The following is a 21363-nucleotide window of genomic DNA, read 5'->3' as shown; positions in this document are numbered from 1 at the left end:
AAGATAGTTCTCAGTTCTTAAAGTTTCTTCTCAGAGGCTCAGTCACACAAATACACACTTTCTTTCCCAGGCGCGCACACAGTTTGCCTGCTTCAGACAGAATGAAAGTTCTCTCAAGACACAGAGAGTTCAGGCTTCCACAGAGGTTGCCTAACTGAACTAGAATGAGAATACCCTCAGGCTTCCACAGAGTTTGCCTGACTTGCCCAGACTTAATATTTCTCTCATAAATGTATAGACACGCTCAGGCTACACACAGTTTGCCTGCTTTGCTCAGACTGAACCTTTCCTCTCCACTCAGCAACTAAAATCTGCAGTTCATTTCACCCAGACTCAGTCATCAACCAATCATCTCATTTACTCATCCCTCGCTTTCAACCACAGTCTTCATTGGTAGTATGTAAAGACACACACACACACACACACACACACACACACTTAAAATCATCACACTTTGAATTCCTATTGGGGAGAAATGCAGGATGTAAGTGAAATAAATACATTGGAGAGTGCACAGCTTTGATCTGAGGCCCCTACATGATGTCAGCCGTAACACAGGCACATGAGAGTTGCAGGTTCTCCATTTCTTGTCCGTGCACGTAGCATTCAGTTAAGACCAGGCTATGGCACGCATGGGGAAGGGGTTTCAGCCTTCCTTCGGTGTCATTTTCCCAACCTGAAACAGTCACAGCGGGGCACTATTTAGGGAAACCCAGATGCTAACTGTGCTCATACTTAGGGCCATACAGGCTGCATAACCTCAAAGATAGGCTTATGGTGGCCAAAGTGTACCCCTTCCCTCCTTTTGCACCAGTGGAAAAGCTGGTTGGATCGCATCCATCGTGTTAAATGTTTTAGTTTTTATATTTCTGTAGTTTTTTCTTGTTTACAGTTACATTATTTTTTCTTTAAAGCACACTTTATGTTCTATTCTAGTAGTAAGATGGGATAGAAATGCCCTAAATTGTGAGTCAGAATAGCCACACAAACCTCTACTCCTCTAGTGTAAGAAGCTATCCTTTACAAACCAGCACACTGTCAGCATCTTGCACTGCATCAAAATCATAAGTCAACTGATGTCCACATGAAGTTTGTCATTGACTTTAATAGTGCATCTAGTGTCCGCTTGCCAAATTTAAGCGAAAATCATTGTTCACCTGCCTTGTGGCTTGCCGAACTGCATCACCAAGTACATCTTCAGTTTTATTTTGTCCACCTAACCTGTAATTTTAAAGGGAAAATGATTTGCTAAGCATTCTCATTTTTTTTATCTATGTGAACAGAATGTAATGAAAATGGGATATCTGTGGATGAAACTCAAGAGCTGCAGGGTTTTGAAGTTGCGGAGGATTTGAAGAAAGAAATTGATGTAGAGCACAATTCAACTGGAGAGGAGAATATCTCAGAAGAATCATTTGGAGAGGCCTCTGCCGTTTCAGGTGATCTGTCAGTTGATCTCTTATACAGATCCTTTTGCCCAACTATGAGTGATGCACTGCATGTTTTTAGAGGACTTCATGAAGTTGGGAAATCAGCAGTGCCACCTTAAGCAGAGTTCATTGTCAGTCTTCAGTGCAGTCCCACACTGGGGACTGTTTTCATGCAGGCCATCCTTTCAGAACAGATACAGGTAGTTTTAGGAGTGTTGGGGGGGCACCCCTCCCTTCTGGAGTGTGAACTGAGCAGGCTTCCTGCCAAAACTAGTCATGTGATCCGAGGAGGCGGTGCCCCCTTTCCTTCAGTTCATTTTTCGCTGCTGTGACAATCAGATGTTTGTTGCTTGCACCCTCTGTCTCTTTCCCTTCTTCTGAGGTAACCTTCTTGTTCCCTCACAGTTCCTCTATGAAGTGTTGGTTGTATGAGTGTGCATAACAGAAAAAAGAGACATGCATGGAGACCAATACATAACTCCACTTGAGGGATTTCTGCATGAAGACCCTGCGACTGTGGAAGTACGCAATAAGGCATGGTGTAACTCTGCCTTTCATATGGCTGATTCAAAAAATTCAGAAGCGGGCTAGGTTTATTCTGCCATGAGTGGCCTGTAGCAGACCAATGCATAACTCCACTTTTTGCCAAATTTCCAGATATAGACCACTTTGCCGCCAAGGGGAATGCTAAAGCACCAGTTCTTTGCTCCTAAGGAGGGAGCGATGCAGAATCTAGAGGGGATGCCTTCTATACCCCTCCTCCTCAAGACTCCCTGCAATATCCAGGCTGAGGGCATCACTTGTTTTCTCCTTGCCCCATTCTGGCCTCGTCAGCCTTGGTTCTACCTACTGCAGCAATTATAGCCAAGGGCACATGCATACATCTGCTGCACGTCCCAGACCACCTCTGAAGTGCCCTAGCATTTCACCACAATATGGGGAGGCTGTATCTAACAGTGTGGCTAATCCAACAATAGAATCCCTTTTTTCCTTGAGAGGTAGCTGAGGTCATTCTAAATTCCCGTAGACCCTCCACTAGAAGATCTTATCACCAGAAGTGGGACAGGTTTACACAGTGGGCAAGTGTTCAGGTTTTTTTGTATCTCATTCTGGACCCAACAAGGGCAAAGAACCATCCATGCAAACTATTTTGCATTAGGGAGTGACTGTCATTAAACTTTGTCAAGAACGTGCCCAGCTGCTTATGTCCACTTGATCTGTGTACATCCTCCACCAGGGCTCAAGCTGCATTCTGCTTAGAATAATTTTTGCAAATATTTTTCAGAATATATTTGTAATAGTTTGGTTCTAACCTATGCATTTCTTGTTCTCCTGAAGTACTAAAATCTTTCTTCTGCATTCACTTACAAGCACAATTGAAATTAGGGTTCTCTGCTGTATTTAATGTAGCCCCAGGGCTCATTTTGAGGGGAAACGTGCAGGAACGCAGTTCCGGCAGTTCTCCCAAAAGGTCACGTGTAGACATGGGCACAGAAAAAAAACCCAAACAAGCTGTTCGTTGTTCATTGCAATCCATGAACAACGAACAGGAATAAACATGACCCTGTTCACAAACATGTCCGTAGCCCCTTAAAGATCCCTTTAAACTAGCAGGTGGCAGGGGGAATTCCGCCCTGCCAGCTGATAGTTTAAAGGGCCCTTTCCTGCCATGTACAAGGGTCTGGGCTCTTGAAACACCCCACAAACTGACGTTCCCAATGTCCAATATCCACCAAATTTGCAGGGGATATAGTCCTCACTGTCCTCCGAAAAAACCCCAAGTTTCAGAGAGATTGCACTCTGGGAAAGGAGTGATCCATGAGTCCTTCCCTTTGTTGTCATTTTCTCTTCACAGTGGCAAAAACGGGACTCTCTGCTAGAAGTACTTTGAAGGGTTAAAGCCAGAAGTAGTTCAGATAGAGTTCAGTCCCTGCCGTTGCCAGGGGAATTGATAGAAAGGCCCCAGACTGTCTGGCTTGACAAACGGCAATGAACGAGGCTTGCAACGATCACTTGTTTGTTTAGAATGGAGCCTCATGAACGGCTTGTTCGCAAACAGACGAACAGGCTGTTCGTAGGCTTTTTGCATTTGTAATGCTGTTCATGCCCGTGTCTAGTCACGTGTCGGGTTTCCCCGCCCACCTGATTTTTGGTCATTGGGGACCCCTTTCGGCCTGGATTGGGGCCAAAATGGCTAGATTTGGGCTGAAATGGCCCAGATCAGGTGGGTACTGGGCTGGGGAACCCTCCCCTGCCCGGCACTGACCCATTCCTGGCCATTTCAGCCTCCTTACTGCAGCCCCCTGACTCATGGCTATTCCTTTGCTCAGGTCCAGCAACCCTGGGAATGACTTTTTTAGGGTCAAAAGGGACAGCAGAACTGAACACAGGAAAAGGGCCGTATTGTGTCAGCCATTTGGGGCCCATTTCAGCCAGGATCAGGGCCCAGACCACCAGGATTGAGTTGGTGCCTGGCAAAGGGACCCCTCCCCTGCCTGGCACTGACCCAATCTGGGCCGTTTTGGGCTCGATCATGGCCAAAACGTGCCCAAAATGGCCATTTTGGCCTGGATCAGGCAGTTCCATCCCCAATTGGGGCAAAAACAGCCTTGATCGGGCCACTGCCAGGTGTGGGAACACACCCCCATCTGGCAGCAGCCGAATCCCAGCCATTTCAGGATTGTGCCCGAAACAGCCAGGATTGTTCCTGAAACGGCCAAGATCAGGCCTCTTATGGGTGGTGGATCACTCTGCCGCTCCGCAGAGGCCCAATCCTGACCATTTTCAGCCCCTTTTTGCCATTTTGGTCCCAATTTAGGCCCAGAACGGCCAGGATTGGGTCCAAAACAGCCTGGATAGGTGATGTCAGGGGGTGTGGCACATGCAAATCAATCATGCTAATGATACACTTCCAGTGACAGCAGGGTGCATGGCATATGCTAATGAGTTATGCTAATGAGTTCCTGCAGCTATTTTTCTACGAAATGACCCCTGTGTAGCCCTATATTATATTCCCCACAAAAATGCATGCCCACGCGGAGACTTCCTGCTTGGGGATCATGGAGGGCTGATGCAGCTCGGGGAGCTGAGCTGTCCGTGCTGCTGTTTGTGAGGGCTAGTGGGGTGCAGATTGCCCGCAGCCCCCTGTTCTCAGGCGGAGAACAGGCAAGCACGCTTAAGACCCCGAGAGTGAGTTGATCTCAGCTGGGGGGGGGATCTACGCAACGATAACCCACCCAGCCTTGAGGTCCCGCTCGTAGACAGGTGGCAAAGATCTCTGCAGCAGCTCTGGAATCAAGTTTTTGGCTTAAGACCTCCGTACCCAAGCTTCAGCATCAAATTGGGAAAACTGGACTATTTTAATTACTGAAACAGCGATTACAACCCACAAAGAAGAACTAATAAGGTAAAGATTGCTATCTCTCTTTTTGAGAAGAAAATCGGTAAAGGAACTGAATTAAAGTAGAAGATAAAAATTGTAAAAGGCTTAAAAATTTACTGTGAATGTTCCGGCAAAGTAATTGAGAAAAAAGAACTTTTTAGAGAAGAGTTAATGCGGAAAATAGATTATTGTTTACATACCTGTGGCTTGAAAGAGATAGCGAAGTATGGGAAAGCTGAAAAATCGCGAGAAACGCTGAGCTGAGAAGAGGAACCGGAAGTGCGTCAGTGCAACAGAGAGACTGGCTGGAAGTGGCCTTTGAAGAACCGGAAAAGGAAGAACGCCATTTTGGAGAAGGGAAAGGGCTTGACCTCAAATTGGGCAGAAGTAGGACATTTTGCTTAAGGGAAAGGGCATAAACTTCAAGAAAAAAACATAGAGAAAAGACACCCGACATTTTGGACACTAGGATCGCTAATTTTTAAAAGACTTTGTTAAAATTTGACGTTTATACCAAGAAAAATAAATTAGCCACGCCACGGAGCTAAGGAAAAGAGCAGACTCGTGGGAGCGAGGCAAAGCAAGCCCCACGATGTCAAAGAAAGAATGGCAAACGGCGTTGGATAGTCTCGACAAAAAAGTCGCAGAGGGGAATAAGGAGATCAAAGATATGATGCAAGAGATTGTGAAGGACATTAAGGAGCTTAAAGAGACTTTTAAATCAGAGATGGTGGAGCTGGTTAAGAATATCGATGAGGTCAAGAAAGAATTACAATCGACATAGCAGAAAGTTAAAACAGTGGAAGATGAAACTGACAAGTTGGCTGTATCACACAAGATAGAAACCAAGGGTTTGAAAGGAAGAAAGGCCGTGGTGGAATGTAAACATATGGAAAAAACAACTCAGATTCCGCGGAGTCCCGGAAGTGGAAGGGAAATCAACCCAAGAGCAGATTTCAGAAATACTAGCAGAATTTTTGAACAAAGAATTGGATGAGGTGGTAGCCTTTTTAGATGTGACATACAGAATCAACTCAAAATATGCAGCACAAAAAATTTACCAAGAGATATGAGTCCAATTTACAACAAAAAGAACAAGAGAAGAGATTGTGAGTAAGCAATTTCAAAACCCTCTGGAAATTGATGGAAAAAGAGTGAGAATAATGAAGGAACTGCCTAGGGGGGTTTTGTTGGAGAGGAAGAAATACGGAGAACTAGTACAAATGCTGAAAGAATTGAACATTAGATATAGATGGGAAATACCAGAAGGATTGTGCTTTGAATTTCGTGAGATTAAAAGAACACTCAGATCTGGACATGAGATGGAAATGTTCATAAAGGATTATGAAAAAGACTTACCCAAAAGATCTAAAATTTGACTATGGAGTGTAAAATCATATTTTGGAATGTAAATGGACTAAACTCACCTTCTAAACGTAAAACCGCTTTCCACTGGCTATCCAAACAACATTGTAATATAATTTGTTTGCAGGAGACACATATTAGGAAACAGGATGTGAAATATTTAAAATTTGCTAAACTGGGGAAAGAATTTGCAGCCGCGTCAAACCAGAAAAAAAGAGGAGTTGTTTTATATATTAAAGATGAGCTGCAACCGAAAATGATTTTAAATGATGCGGAAGCTAGATATATAGCAGTGGAAATAATTTGGAATACAAAGAAAATACTTTTGATTGGGATTTATGCTCCTAATGGTGCTAAAGAGAACTCTTTAAAGGATTTACAGAACCAACTGGATGGACTAACATATGCTCAAATAATTTTGGCAGGTGACTTTAATGGAGTAACAAATTTGGACGATGATAAAAAAAATAAAGGTGCTCACAAAAAAAGAGGGCTTTTGCCAAAATCCTTTTTTGAAATTAAAGATCAGGAAAATTTGGAAGATGTATGGAGAAGAAGTAATCTTAAAACAAAACAATACACGTTTTGTTCAGCAAGACACTCGACACTATCAAGAATTGATATAATCTGGGCCTCCAAAAATTTGGCGGTATGGACTAAAGATGTGGAAATAATGCCTAAAGTAGGCTCAGATCATAATCCAGTAATGTGGAAATTTGGAGAAGGCACCAAAAGACGAGGATGGAGGATAAATGAAGATTTGCTGCAAGTAGAAGATTTGCTGCTACTACAAAGAGAGACCAAATTCTTTATACAATACAATTAAAAATAAAGATGTTTCAACTGACAAAGTTTGGGACACGTATAAAGCAGTGATTAGAGGAACTCTAATGGATTTAAATGCAAGAGACAAGAGGAGAAAAGAAGAGAAAAGGCAAGAAATTTTGGAAAAGATAAAGGCCAAGGAGTTACAATTAAAGAAAAGACCAGGGAAGAAGAAGCTATACCAAGAAATAAAAAATTTGCAAGAACAGTTGAGAGTAATGAATAATAAAGAATTAGAGTGGGAACTGAAAAAATTAACTCAAAAGTCATTTGAAGGTGCGAACAAACCTGGGAAATATTTAGCGTGGCAATTGAAAAAAAAAAGGGGAGAAAAAAGTAATAACCAAGATTCAAGAAGATGGCAAAATGTTAACAGATCAATTGGCTATTAGCAGAGCCTTTTTTTAAGTATTATGCAAAACTGTATCAAAGAAAAGAAGTGAACTTGGACACTATTGATCAATATTTGAACAAGATCAATTTACCAATATTATCAGGAAAATGGAAGGAAAAGTTGAATGCAGAAATAACGGAGATGGAAATAAAAGAGGCTGTTCGGACGACTAAATTAGGGAAGGCACCAGGCCCAGACGGAATTACAGCTAGGTTCTACAAATTATTGGAAAATGAACTGGCACCTTTTTTGAAAGTGGTAATGAATGAAATTTTAAAAGGACAAAAGATACCAGAGTCTTGGAATGAGGCCAACATATCATTGATACCAAAAGAAAATCAAGATTTAAGTAATGTTAAGAATTATCGGCCTATTTCATTGTTAAATAACGATTACAAAAATTTTGCAAAAATTTTGGCGGAGAGATTAAAGGACTGGTTAGTCGAGTTCATTGCAGAAGAGCAGGCAGGGTTCCTTCCAAACAGACAAATTAGAGACAATTTGAGAACTGTAGTGAATGCTATAGAATACTACGATAAACATTGTGAAAAAGAAGTTGGTTTCTTCTTTGTGGATGCAGAAAAAGCTTTTGATAATCTGAATTGGAATTTTATGTTTGCCACAATGGAAAGGCTGCAAATGGGGAAAGACTTTATTCAAGCAGTAAAAGCAATATACAAAGACCAATGTGCGACAATAGTAGAAAATGACAATTTAACAAAAAAATTGGAAATAAGAAAGGGTACAAGACAGGGGTGCCCATTATCTCCACTGTTGTTCATTTTGATTTTGGAACTGCTATTGATTCAAATACGAGAAGATGATATTATAAGAGGCATAAAGAATAAAGAATTTACCTACAAGGTTAGAGCTTTTGTGGATGATGTGATGGTTATAGTGGAAGATCCAATACAAAACATGCCGAAGTTGCTTGATAAGATAAAAGAGTTCGGAGATCTGGCTGGATTTTATGTTAATAAGAAGAAATCAAAGATATTATGCAAGAATATGACTAAACAAAAGCAACAAGAATTAATGGAACTTACTGATTGCGAAGTAACACATAAAGTTAAATACCTTGGAATTGAGCCAATTGTGAAAAATATGACTTATTCAAGAATAACTGAAAAGCTATGGCAACAGATTGATAGAGACTTGATTAAATGGAATAAATTAAATCTGTCATGGCTGGGAAGAATAGCGGCAGTTAAGATGAATGTGTTACCACGGATTATGTTCCTGTTACAAACAATTCCAATTATTAGAAATACTAAACAATTTGAAAAATGGCAGAGGAAGATCTCTGACTTTGTGTGGGCAGGCAAGAAACCTCGAGTAAAAATGAAAGTCCTGTGTGATGCTAAAGAAAGAGGTGGACTGCAGTTGCCGAATATTAGACTATATCATGAAGCAATATGTTTAGTTTGGCTAAAAGAATGGATGTCACTGAAAGACCGCAAACTCTTAACATTGTAAGGTTATAAGAAGTTGTTTGGATGGCATGCCTACTTATGGCAGGATAAAATAAAAGCTGATTCTATGTTTTTGCACCATTATATCAGAAGGAGCCTCTTCACGATCTGGAAAAATATAAAAAATATCTGGGTGAAGGTATCCCCTCTTGGGTGGTACCGTTTGAAGTGATCGATCCGAGAGCTATTTATAATGAAGAACAATGTCTACCATATAAAGAGATACTGATTATGGAACAAAAAATGATAAGAATCAAAACGGAGGAAGAGTTATCTCCCTGTTATGGATGGTTCCAATATAGACAGAGATCTTTACAACTTGGATTGTTCAAAAGGAGGAATCAAATGGAAAAACTCAAGAGTTGGAAGAGACTATACTACAAGAAAGTAAAAAGAAGATATCAAAAATTTATAAAATACTTTTGAAGTGGTATACAAAGGATGAGACAGTCAAAGTACAGATGGTGAAGTGGGCAATTAATTGTCACAAAGAAATAACAATGGAGTCATGGGAATATTTATGGAAAACTACATTGAAGATTTCAACTTGTACCAGTATTAAAGAGAATGTCTATAAGATGATTTATAGATGGTATTTAACGCCTAAGAAAATTGCGCTTGGAAATGCAAATATGTCAGATAAATGCTGGAAATGTAAAAAGCATGAAGGATCATTGTATCATATGTGGTGGACGTGTGAAGTAGCCAGACAGTACTGGGGAGATATTTTAGAAGTAATAAATGAGATTTTGCAGGCCCAAATAAAGAAGAACCCAGAACTATTGCTACTGAATTTAAGTATGGAAGATGTCCCTATGCAATACAGAACATTACTATTTTACATGATGACGGCAGCAAGACTTTTATACGCACAGAAATGGAAGGTGCAAGAAATACCAACTATTGAAGATTGTATGTATAAACTGCTGTACATGGCGGAAATGGATAAAATGACAAGAAAGTTGAGAGATCAGAACTTAGCAGAATTTTTTACTGATTGGGGAAGATTGAAAACATATCTAGAAAAGAAGTGGGACGTGAAAGGAGAATTATGGCAATTTGAAAATTATTAGAATTTTTTTTTTATCTTTACCATATCTTACTTTTTTATCTTTACCATATGAAGTGAAGTATTAGCTAATTGTGAGCCTAAATTTAAGTGGACTTGGAGTTAATAGATATTGGTAAAATTAATAAAGTAGATATTTTATTTAATTGTTAGTTTAAATTTAAATATATTTGAAGTTAACAGATAGTAATAGATAATAGATTTTAAGTTAATAATAATAGATTCGAAGCTAACAGATAGGGCTTAGTTTAACAAAGCAGAATGTAAATATGATATAATGAGTTATAGAAAAAGGGGATAGATCAGGAATAGATTAAGATATAGGGTTGGAAAGCTGTTGGAAGTCCTGAAAAGGGGGGGGAAGGGGGGGGGAAATGATATTGAGATGATATTTGAAAGTTGTATGTATTAATATCTCACCTAATAAAAATTCTTTTTTTAAAAAAAAGTATGCCCACGGAAAAAAGCTTGCTATACATCTTCTCAGAAGAAAAATAGTTAAGAACGCTCCAAGGACAGAGAGAGCTCTTTTCCTCCTATTCAAAAAATCTACCACTGCCCCTAAAAACAGCAAATAGAGCCATTATTAATGCTAATTATGATTTGTGCTTAACCAGGATTTGAAACCAGGATTTGAGATTGGATGTCAGTCCTGAATAGCAGAGAAACCTTTTAAGTATTCAAGGACAGGGGAACTTGTGTGCAAGAGGAAAAATTGGTGGAAGGATCCAAGAAGAGTATGATTGATTCCCCTTGCCCATTTCACTATCCCATGGATGCTTCCTCTGTGTCCTGATCTTCTGTGATCTGCTTGGTTTTAGAGCATAGAAAAAATTCATGTTGCCACTCAAAGCATTGCTAAGTAGCAAAGACCTGAACGTGGTGGTTATGAGCCACATTAATTTTCTTAAACACTTACCTGCATAATATAAATAAAATCCTTCTCAGGTTGCTTATATAACAGTTTTCCATTTCCCAGAATCCAAGCCTTTCTTTAAAGGAAATCATTATGAATTATAATGAATATTTTCTTGTTTGAATTAACATTTTGCAGAGAAGGAAGAAAAGTTGCTAAAAACGTCAGTATTTGGGGCTGTGGGCCCAGATTAAACATTTTGCATCTCCTGTAGTCAATTACTTAATTTTTAAAACATGTTATTTGTAGTCTGCCTTTCTCACTGAGGCTTGAGGCAGATTACATAATGTAAGACAGTACTATTAATAAGATGGGGAGATATTTAGTAAGCAATGTAATAGGACCTGGACTGTAGGAATCTAAAGCAAGGCATATAAACAAGATCTGTGCAAAACAAATAGAAGGTGCTGTGTTAGTATTCCTCATACTTGCATTTGGAATATTTCTGTTAAGCTCTTTGCAACAGCATCAAGAGATGTGCTGGAGAGAAGACCCTATCAGATTGATCTTGAACTATTTATTCTGAAATAAAAGTATTTACTTGGCATTTATATAACACTTCAGAGTGTTCAATCAATATACAATGTTTTGCTGTAATCCATATATAACATCCCTGTACGATAAAACAGCATTGGTTAATTTATGGCAGAAGACACATTTGACCTGGGGAGTTGATAGTTTGCCAACTCCAAACAAGATTATCACCTTCCTTTAAATTTCTTGGACATGCTTTGAATTCCTGTAGTATTGCGGGGGGGGGGGGGTGCAGTGGAGTGAACGGGACTGGTTGGGGAAAGTTCACTTCTTTTGCCAGCAGAGGGAGTGCTCATCTGTGAAACGAATGCAATTCTGTAAATCAGAGCAAATGAGATAGCTTAACTCAATGAAAGGAGTCTCTGGTTTGCAAAATCTGAGCAAGGCTGTTAACGAGAGGGCGTTGGGAGGTCGTTAATTCATAGGGTCACCATAAATAGAAAGGATCTGTTCAAACAAAGGGTTTTCCTTTGTCTCTGCAGCTCCCATTATGCTTGTGAACGCCACCTGTTTAATACATTCACATACATACCATTGTATAGGATCTAAGCCCAGCTGTCTGACATTGGTCCTCCAGCTGTTCACTGCAAGAGCCATCGATTGCTAAGTAAAGCATGAAAATGAGACAAAGTATTGTTCGGCCATTTAAAGACTAACAGATTTCTTCAGGCGTAATCTGTCTTTGACTAGAACCCATTTTACTGGATCAGGGAAACATATTTACAGTTAGCTTTATTTTTTTTCTACAGCATGAAGTATGAATGTGTGTGTGTGTGTGTGTGTATATATATATATATATATATACACACACATACATATTCATGAAGGTCATGAAGTACAAGAGGTGTGATTATTTATGTAGGAGAATAGCCATCCTCAACACCAACCACTAGCTCCTTTTGTGAAACTGTTCTTCCTTAAATAATTTCCCATTGGTAGCCGTGCTAGTCTGTTGCAGTTAAATAGAACAGATATTGTGTCACCTTTAAGACTAATCAAGTTTATTCCTTTTGCTAGCTAGAGCTCACTTCAGCAAATGCATTATATGCCTTTTGAGTTGTCTTCTGGAGCATACAGGTTTATTGCAGAACACTAGGTGGCGCTCTGCAGCTTCTGTTTTAAGGCAGTATAAGGATGGCAAAAGTTTTAGTATAGTTTCAGTACATGGAAACATACAGACGTTTATCCTGCATGTTCGTATTAGTAGCCCTTGCGCATGCGAAGCTGCTTTAGATTAGTTTTCAAGACTGCATCTCCCACGTATTAAGAGAGAGCTGGTAATGGTAACATGACAAGTCCAAATTTGTTCATTTGACAATACTCTTGATTGGTTTTGGCTGTTACCCCTAAGCAGAGGCTTCTGTTTCGGAAGAAAACAAACTTTAAAAAAAAAATGAACAACAGTGGGGCTGTTCTGGTGTGTCATGTTGCACTGTGTTAACCTGAGACAGAGAACGGCATGTCATGAAATGTTCTGGGGTGACCTTGCTTACATGTTTTGCCCAGTAGAATCTGATGTTAGTTTGCAAGACGCAAGTGTCAGTGATGCAAACGAAAGCCTCGGACAGGTCAGCCTTGTCAGTGGTGATTCAGGTACGACCTTCTTCATTGTACTCTAGCAAGCATGAAATAAGATCTAGACATTTGCACTCACCAGACGCAGTGAATCAAAAGCTGCCTTATGCGTAGGGCCAAGTAACTCCAGTGTTAGAAAACATACGGGGCAGTGTTGTGCAAATGGGCAACAGCAGCAGTAATTACCAGTGCCACCTCAAGCACAGTTGCACCCTTCTAAGTGAGCTGACTTCAGTGGAGTTAAAAGGATATATTTCTGTTGTGAACTGCAGCACAAGACTTGGTGATTGCTTAGTTCCCACTTCCTTCTTGCAAGCGACCTGCTTCCAGTATCACCTCATCCAAACCCTTTGTCACTGCCCTACCATTTATGTTCCTCTATAGAGCTGTGACCGCACTTTCATCGTGTCATCTGAACTTGTTCTTCTAGAATGTACAGTTGGTGCAAAGGTTGGTCCCCAACACACGTGAGTGTCACAGCACACAGGTTTCCAACTGTATCACTTAGCAGACTTCACCCAAATCCTAATGTAATACAGGGAGTTTCTCAGGCCATATTGGCAGTTACCAGTGAGGAGTGCAGGGAAGAGGCCAGAAGACTCACCACGTGGTATGCTGCATTTAGTGAGTTCCAAACCAGTGGTCTTCACACATCACGACCGTAAGTGAGTCACAAGGCCCCACCCGCTGGGTTACAAACAGCTGCCATTATTTGTGTTGCCTTTTGACAGTGTGCTTGCGACTCATGCTCATGCACAGAGAGCAAAGGCACCACATCTGCCTTTACTGGCATGCACATCAGGATGACAAGCTGAAGTTACTCAGCCATGGAGAGGATTCACTTTTTGCATAGGAAGTTTAGAGACCTTTCCTGTGCTTTCTCTCTCCCCCTATTCATCCACTGTCTACCCCACCAGTCAGACTTCCAATGCTCCATATGCATGTTTGCAGCATGGAGCACCCCCCCACACTCACTACTTAAGATTTTTGCAGCTAGTGTGGTGCTGTACAGCAAGAACATCAAGGACCATTGGGTGACCAGAGAGGGAGGAGAGCAGCCAGGCTCAGGAAAGGAAAACAGACAAAGGAGAGCTTTTGTGAAGAGTTGAACCTGTGAACCCATCTTGTTCCATACGTGCCTGGTATTTGGCATGTGTTTCCTGTCCACAGCCTTTTTGCTCCGCTGCCCATGGTTGTGACCCTGCAGACACCCGTGACATAACACTGGCTATTCCTCTTCCTGTTGCATGAGTTTCATCACCAGCCTTCAGAGAGGTGAACAAGACGACTCCCCCATTAAAAGCAGCTCCAAGCATTGCCTTCTCATGAGGAAAGGCCACTGATGAATAAGGGCCTACCTATGAGTAAGGCCTGAGAAGCTAAAAGTGGGTCCAGGTGGGTAGCCATATGTAAAGACAAGCTGAAAGGAAAATGTTTGGGGTGGGGCAGAGGCTGTATGGTCTTCTGCCATCGGAGAGAGGAGGACTAGATAAAGATCTGTCCGCGCCTGCCTAGTGGAAACCAAAGGAGGTTGACGCTCACTGCATCCCCCTTCCTCCTCTCAGGAAAATAGACAACTGCTCTTTCTATGCAGGAAGTGGTAGTTCAGCGACAGTCACGAAGTGTTCTTTAGCGGCTTCCATAAAGCACAAGCTTCAATTCAAAGAGGATTTACATTGCTTTCTGCATGCTTCATTACGTTCTGTTAATTTAGCTGGCTTTTAACAATTTTGCCTGTACAGGAAAATAACTCAACGCACATTATACCATCTACAAATAATTACGCTGTTTATGATTGGCTGTTGCTGACGGCTTTACCAGAGAGAATTTCCCTCCCAAATAGCCTTAGAGATTCTTCAGTGAAGAGCTTTCGCCCATTTTAGTCGGCACCGTTTCTCTCCCTAACTGTCATAATATTTTGACAATAGACTTTTCATGCTTTTTAATTCAAATCATGTCCTTTTTAAGTACAGTTGGTTTGGGTTTTTTATTTTCCCCCTTAATATTTCCATAGTAAAATGTCTTGTTTAAGAGTCTGGGAAATGTCTTGGCCTTTATTTTCCATTTTGTCACATGCTTTCTTTCCTTTCTGCCCTTGAGGAGGAAACAGCCACTCAGCTGTTTCACACCTGGGCCTTTGGGAGTGCCACTTCAGCATCCACCAACCTTTCAGAGAGAGATATGAGTGGGGGGGGAGGTGTCTGTTCTGCCTTGGAGAATACAGGCGGAAAAGCTGGGAACTGCCTCAGAAAGGGGGGCAGACTTTTCTGTGTGGAGCTCTGCCTGGAAGTGTGACGTGGCCTCACATAAGCTGTACTTAACTCCACCTCTGGGAGAGGATAGAGAGCCAAGCTACAAGTGACACCTGACACAGGTTGGACACTTGTCATCTTCCCTCAAGTTTTGGTGGGAAATGTAGGCGTCCTGGTTTTACAGCTTGGCTCTCCATTACATCTGCAAGATCAGGATGCCTTCATTTCCCATCAAAACTTGAGGGAAGCTGACAAGTGTCCAACCTGTGTCAGGCGTCACTTGTAGCTTGGCTCAGAGTTGTGAGTCCTGTCTCTGGTGACAAGCAGACTGGTTAACTTCAGGCTTTAAAGATAATTCCTCACATAAGCTGTACTTAAATAAGTCGTCTTTGTTATTTAATTAAACCTCCAGCTTCAGAGATCTCTGAACTCTCTGTACTTAATACAAAACTTCTTTCACAACATTTATACTTGCTGTCTTAAGAACATCTTATTACTGAGGGGAGGGTTTATATCTCAAAACCAACCAGGTTCCATATTTCATAAGAGGCAATGGGAGTCCCCTTGGTTTCAAAGAAAGGACCTGTCACACATACCATGTCCTTTTAAACTGTCGTTTATTTAATTTCTCACACACACACCTTAAGTTCTCCATAGTAAAAAAATTTTTTTGGAGATTCTGCAAAACATCTTGGCCTTCAATTTGCCATTTTACTGCCTGCTTCCTTGCTTTGCAAGATTAATACTCCTGGTGTGAATAATGCTGAACTAGGTGGCCCAATAATTTAGAAAAATAAAAAGTCCAGTGGCACCTTAAAAACGAATAACATTTATTTTCTAGAATAATAATTTGGCACAGTGTAAGGCAGTTTCATTTTGGATGCTGGTTTTTTTTTTTAATACAGCGCCCTAGACAGACCTCTCTTCGTTTCAGGTTAATCTTGATATTCGTGGCCCTTTTCTTGAGGACTGTATTTTGTTCAAGAAATGTAAATGTACATTTGATAATGTGCTTCAGTTACACCACCAGGCATGGTTCAGCACTCTGATTGAAATGTCTCTAGTATCATAACTTGCCCTATTCATATACCTGGAGCCTGATTTGTGATGCTGTGGCAACTTTTAAGATCTTTATTCCTGGAATGAGCTTACGCAACACACAAGGTGCGAAGCCAAATGCAGCCCACTAGCCATACATTGTGGCGCTCACACTGGTATGGTTTTGCAGTCTCAGGCAAGCAGAGAATAAATTTGGAAGTTTTGCTGGACTCCAGGTGGGTTGTATGGGTGTTAACTTGGATCCTAAGCCGCCTTTCTGCTTGCTCCCTTGCCCTGCAGTCTCTGTTCATCTGGTTCTAGCAGCTTCAGAGCTCACTGAAAGAGACTGGTCTCGTGTTGCTTCCACGCAGAAGTTTTGTTCCTGGGTCTCCCCTCCGGGACTGCACATTTTTTTCTTTTTCTGCCTTGCTGCATTTTCTCTGAAACCTGCATTGGTATGATCTTTTCCTCCATTCACAGCAGCAATGAGAGTACCATGGGAGGTATCTGTAAGCAAAAGCAACTTTGCATGACTGGAAGTGCTTGATAGGGAGGGACATGCTGTGCCATGGGGAAGGGCACTGTACAAGTGGAAACAAAGCTTAGGATCTAAATATTTATCTACAGCTAAACGTGTGGTTTGGGGGAGGGAAGTGTCATGTCCTGAAAGAGCCCATAATGGATCTCTCTTGGTTTCTCTGTCCCACAGATGATGCTGATGATGGGGACAAAAGAGCTTCACCTGAACCAGAGCTGAGTCTCAGAGACTACCAAATGGAAGTGGCCAAACCAGCACTGGAAGGGAAGAATATTATCATATGCCTCCCTACAGGCAGCGGCAAAACCCGAGTGGCTGTTTACATTGCCAAAGACCATTTGGATAAGAAGAAAGAAGAAGGGAAACCTGGAAAAGTTATAGTGCTTGTTAACAAGGTATGCTGTCTCCCATTCACTCCTGATATGCATCGTACAATCTGTAGGATGGAAGGCATTCCTCTGAACCAGTGAGAAGGTGATCCATGACCCAGCTGTTTCTGGTTGTTGTTACTCATGCCTGGAATGAACTGCTGACCTGCTGGCTTCTAACTGTTGCCAGGTTAATGTTGTATAGATAGCACTTTGTGTGGAGCTTTAACAGAACAGTTTATTTAATTCCATCCTTATGTGTTTTTTTGCTGGAATTATTTCTTCAGGTGCCATTGGTAGAACAGCATTTCCGGAAAGAATTTCACCCTTATCTGAAGCACCACTATAAAGTAACTGGGCTGAGTGGTGAATCTCAGCTGAAAATTTCATTCCCCGAAGTTGTCCGAGATCATGATGTTATTATCTGCACTGCTCAGATCCTTGAGAATGCGCTGTCGAATGCAGAAAGAGATGATGAAGAAGGTGTCCGTTTGTCAGGCACGTGTTTTGCTCTGATTTTGAAACCAGTGGGCTTATACTAGAGTAACTCTGCATTGGATTGCACTGAGTAGTCATACAGGATCCTGACCCACTAGGATCAGCCTAGCATCCTCAGTCATTCATGAATGGACATGTGGATAAACCATCTAGCCAGTGCATTTTTATTCCATGCTTCCTCCAAGGGGCTCAGGGTGCATGGTTCTCCAGTCCCCATTATCTTCTCACCAATCTTTTGAGATAGGTTAGGCTGAGAGAGAAAGAAAGAATGACTAGCCTGACAAGTTTCATGGCAGAATAGGGACTTAAACTTGGATCTCCTGGCTCTTAATCCAACACTAACCACTCTACTATACATATGTCTTCCTGCATTATAATGTTATCTACAAGCTATTTTGCTTTAGAAAGTATAGTTGAACACACAAAGCTATGTTGTCAACTTGTTGGTCTGTCAAGGTGCGTACTGATACAGGGTCTCAGGTAGAGAGGTCTTGCATTTTATTTACAATGTGATACTTTAAAAAAAATACAGTAGATGTTAGGGATTGAACCTGGAGCGTTCTGCATGCATAGCTGGTCTGTCCTGCTGAGCCATATTTTGTACTAGTTGTCCTTCTTTTGCTGGTAGATCAGTGATAGGACAGAAAACTGCACTCCATTATGTCCTGTTTCCAAATTCCTTCACGCTAGAAAAGTGAGATTGCTAGCCGTGTTTGTCTGTTACAGCAAAAATAAAAGAAGACAGCAAAAATAAAAGGAGAGTCTTGTAATACTTTGAAGACGTAACAGATTCATTGAGGCATAAGATCTTGTGGTAACCAAAAACAGTTGCCAGTCAAGCAAAGAGATTGTTGAGGTGATTATAAGAGACTTGAAAATGAGGTGACTTGGAAATTACACAGTTTGACCTAAGCTTTAGTTGAGCCTAGAAGTAGTTCCTCATTGATGTTGATGTTTATAGTATTTTTGGATTGTCCTACAGTTGCAATTCAAACCAATTTCTATGTATGTATATGTGTTTGGATTTCTCCCCCCCCCCCCATGTAATATTTTCAGTGCTTTTTTTCTGGGGGGATGCATACCTCTAAACATTTTGTGAATCTAACGGGAGAAAGTAAAAATTTTAAAATGTTGGAATTCCCACTAAACCAACTCCAACTGAGAGTACCTCTAAACATTTTTTAGAAAAAAAGCACTGAATATTTGTAATGAAAAATAAAATACAACAAATCACATTTACAAAAATTATATAAGCCTGCTTACAATAAACATTAGAATTTAGGAATACATGAGTCAATCTAGATGCTAAAGAAATAATCAAATGCCCAACAAAATAAAACAACAGAGATTTCCCTCAGGAAAGAATTCCGCAAGGCCACCACCCAAGAGACCTTGTCTTCTCTTGGTAGAGGCTAACCTCACCTCAGAAGGTAGCAGTGGCTCATAAAATAAGGCCTTGCCTCCAAATTTGAAATCATAGCGGAAGGAGGGGGGAAGAATATGGGACGAAATGCTTTCTTGAATATTCCAGATCCAGACTATGAAATAGCCTGGAAACTAAGATGACCAGTAAGACTCTTTTAAAACTGTGTAATATGTATCAGTTGACAAGCCAAACTTCCACACTCCTGACCAACCAACCATTTCTGAATGGTCTTCAGTGCCCTACATAAAATATGCTGCAGTAGTCATGTTGTGGAATTGTGCATTATTTTATAGTTTACCTGTATAAGAAGTACAAACACGCCTGGAATAAGAGAAGTGTCGTTTGACGCTGTACCTATTTCAGGGATATTTCTTAAAACTTAAGTGTATTCTGAGGCATGTATATTTTGGGTTGTAATAAACCAACCTCTTCAACAAAAAATGAATTGTTTTTACTGAGGTGTTGTATGCAGGAGAACTAACCAGTTTGCATTGAATGTCTTACAGTGTTCTCTCTGATAGTTATTGATGAATGCCATCATACTCACAAGGAAGGTGTCTATAACAATATCATGCGCCGTTATTTGAAACAAAAGAGGGAAAATGAGAAGAAAAGCAAAGAGAACAAATTACGAACTACTCAGCCACAGATCCTGGGACTGACAGCTTCACCTGGTGTTGGAGGTGCAAAAAACCATTCAAAAGCTGAGGAACATATTCTGAAAGTAAGTCACCTTGAAGTTACTGTTTCTATGGTGTAGGGTATTGTGAGGAAAGCCACTGTTTAAAAGAGAGTGTGAGACTGTGGACCCTCTTGAGTTCTGCTCAGCGCTCTGTTTTTACTATTCTCTCCTCCTGGATAGTTGACTTCTGTCAGGATTGGGCCTTTGTTTCTTTGTCGACTCCAGATGCAGACAAAATGAATTGGGTTCATTGTTGTGTCTTCTGTCCAGTCCGACATCTGCTCATGCACAGGCCAGCCACAGATGTTCCAAAGCTCCTAGAGGCACAAGACACTTGCCTAGCCTTTTAGTGGTCTTTCCCCCCAGGCGCAGTTATAAAAGGCAGGGCCAGCGGCTCCCTCCCTCAGTTCTTCTTTTGCTGCTGCTGAAAGACGTATCTTCGCTCCTCAGTTCCATCACTCTGTATGCAAGTTAGGGCCTTCAGTTTCATGGTGTTGAAGGCTCTCTTCAAGAAGTGTTTCCATTGTGGGATGAAGATGGCCTAATTGGATAGGCATGACAAATGCCTTCTTTGCCTGGGTGAGGGCCATGACACCTTCCAGTGTGTCGTCTGCAAACAATTTACTCCCAAAGGGTGCCATGAAAGGGTGTGGCAGCTTTAAGTGGCTCTTTGGGAGTCAGCCCTGAAGGGCTCTACTGACTCCAATTGTAATGCCATAGATAAAGGACCGGGCCCAGAATGGGCCTCCTCAGTTCCTCCAGCATGTTTGGCGCCTAACACGGCTCAGAAGGACCAGTCAGTTCCAGCCGTGTCTTCGTTGGTTCCACCTTTAGTGCCAGAGCCACCTGCAGGAAAGCCAAACCTCAAGTCGAAACATGTTGATTAAGCCGTCGACTTCTAAGTCACTCAAGAGGAAGAAATCCTCTTCTTTGGCCCCGACCGTTTCGGTTGCATCAGGCCCATCCAAGGTTCTGAGAACTCTGTCCCCGACTCCCAGACGTCGTTCCGCTTCAGTTTTGTCTCTCTCAGAGGGTGAAATTCCTAAAGTCATAGAACCACCTACAGCCATTTCTCCACTGCCGCCGTCACCAATATGACCTGTGGAAAGATAGAGGGGTTCCTCGGTTCCATCAGAAAATGAAAATCACTTGGAACCCCGAGTGAGGATCTCTGCTTCTGCACTGAGCACTTAGTTCAGATGGTGAGAACTCTGGACATTGAGGTGACCTGCTCTGCTCCGACCTCTTCAGATCCAGACTTCAAGGGTCCTACACTCAGAAGCGGCCGGACCGGCGGCATTTCTGATCACGCAGTGTATGCTTGATGTGACCAAAGATATGTGGTCCAAACTGCCTTCAACTCCAGCGACATCAAAAAAAAAAGAGCTGAATAATATGTCAAGACCAAACAAGAAGAGTCAGGTTACCGAGACCCTCCAGTGGTCTTCTGTGCCGGCACGCATCCCTCTTTCCTTCCCCACCATGTACTCTTTTTCTTATCTTCCTTCTACACTGGCAACTTGGAGAACTGAGGGACAAAGCTGTTCACCCCACCTTTTATAGCCGCACCTGGGAGGGGAAGCGCATGAAAAAGCTAGG

At 41.6% G+C, this 21363-nt stretch overlaps 1 protein-coding gene across 1 annotated transcript in view; it reads left to right on the top strand.

Annotated features, from left to right (window-relative positions):
• Positions 1-21363, top strand: part of IFIH1 (interferon induced with helicase C domain 1) — a 41451-nt gene that overhangs the window by 9673 nt on the left and 10415 nt on the right. Inside the window, exons 3-6 of the mRNA XM_054972608.1 lie at positions 1284-1439; positions 16962-17185; positions 17446-17656; positions 19589-19806. Of these exons, the coding sequence (XP_054828583.1) occupies positions 1284-1439; positions 16962-17185; positions 17446-17656; positions 19589-19806 (809 nt within the window). The remainder of the gene's footprint in view (positions 1-1283; positions 1440-16961; positions 17186-17445; positions 17657-19588; positions 19807-21363) is intronic.

Source organism: Eublepharis macularius, chromosome 2 (genome assembly GCF_028583425.1).
Source record: "Eublepharis macularius isolate TG4126 chromosome 2, MPM_Emac_v1.0, whole genome shotgun sequence".
Lineage (NCBI taxonomy): Eukaryota > Metazoa > Chordata > Lepidosauria > Squamata > Eublepharidae > Eublepharis > Eublepharis macularius.
This window is presented reverse-complemented; position numbering and strand designations above follow the sequence as displayed.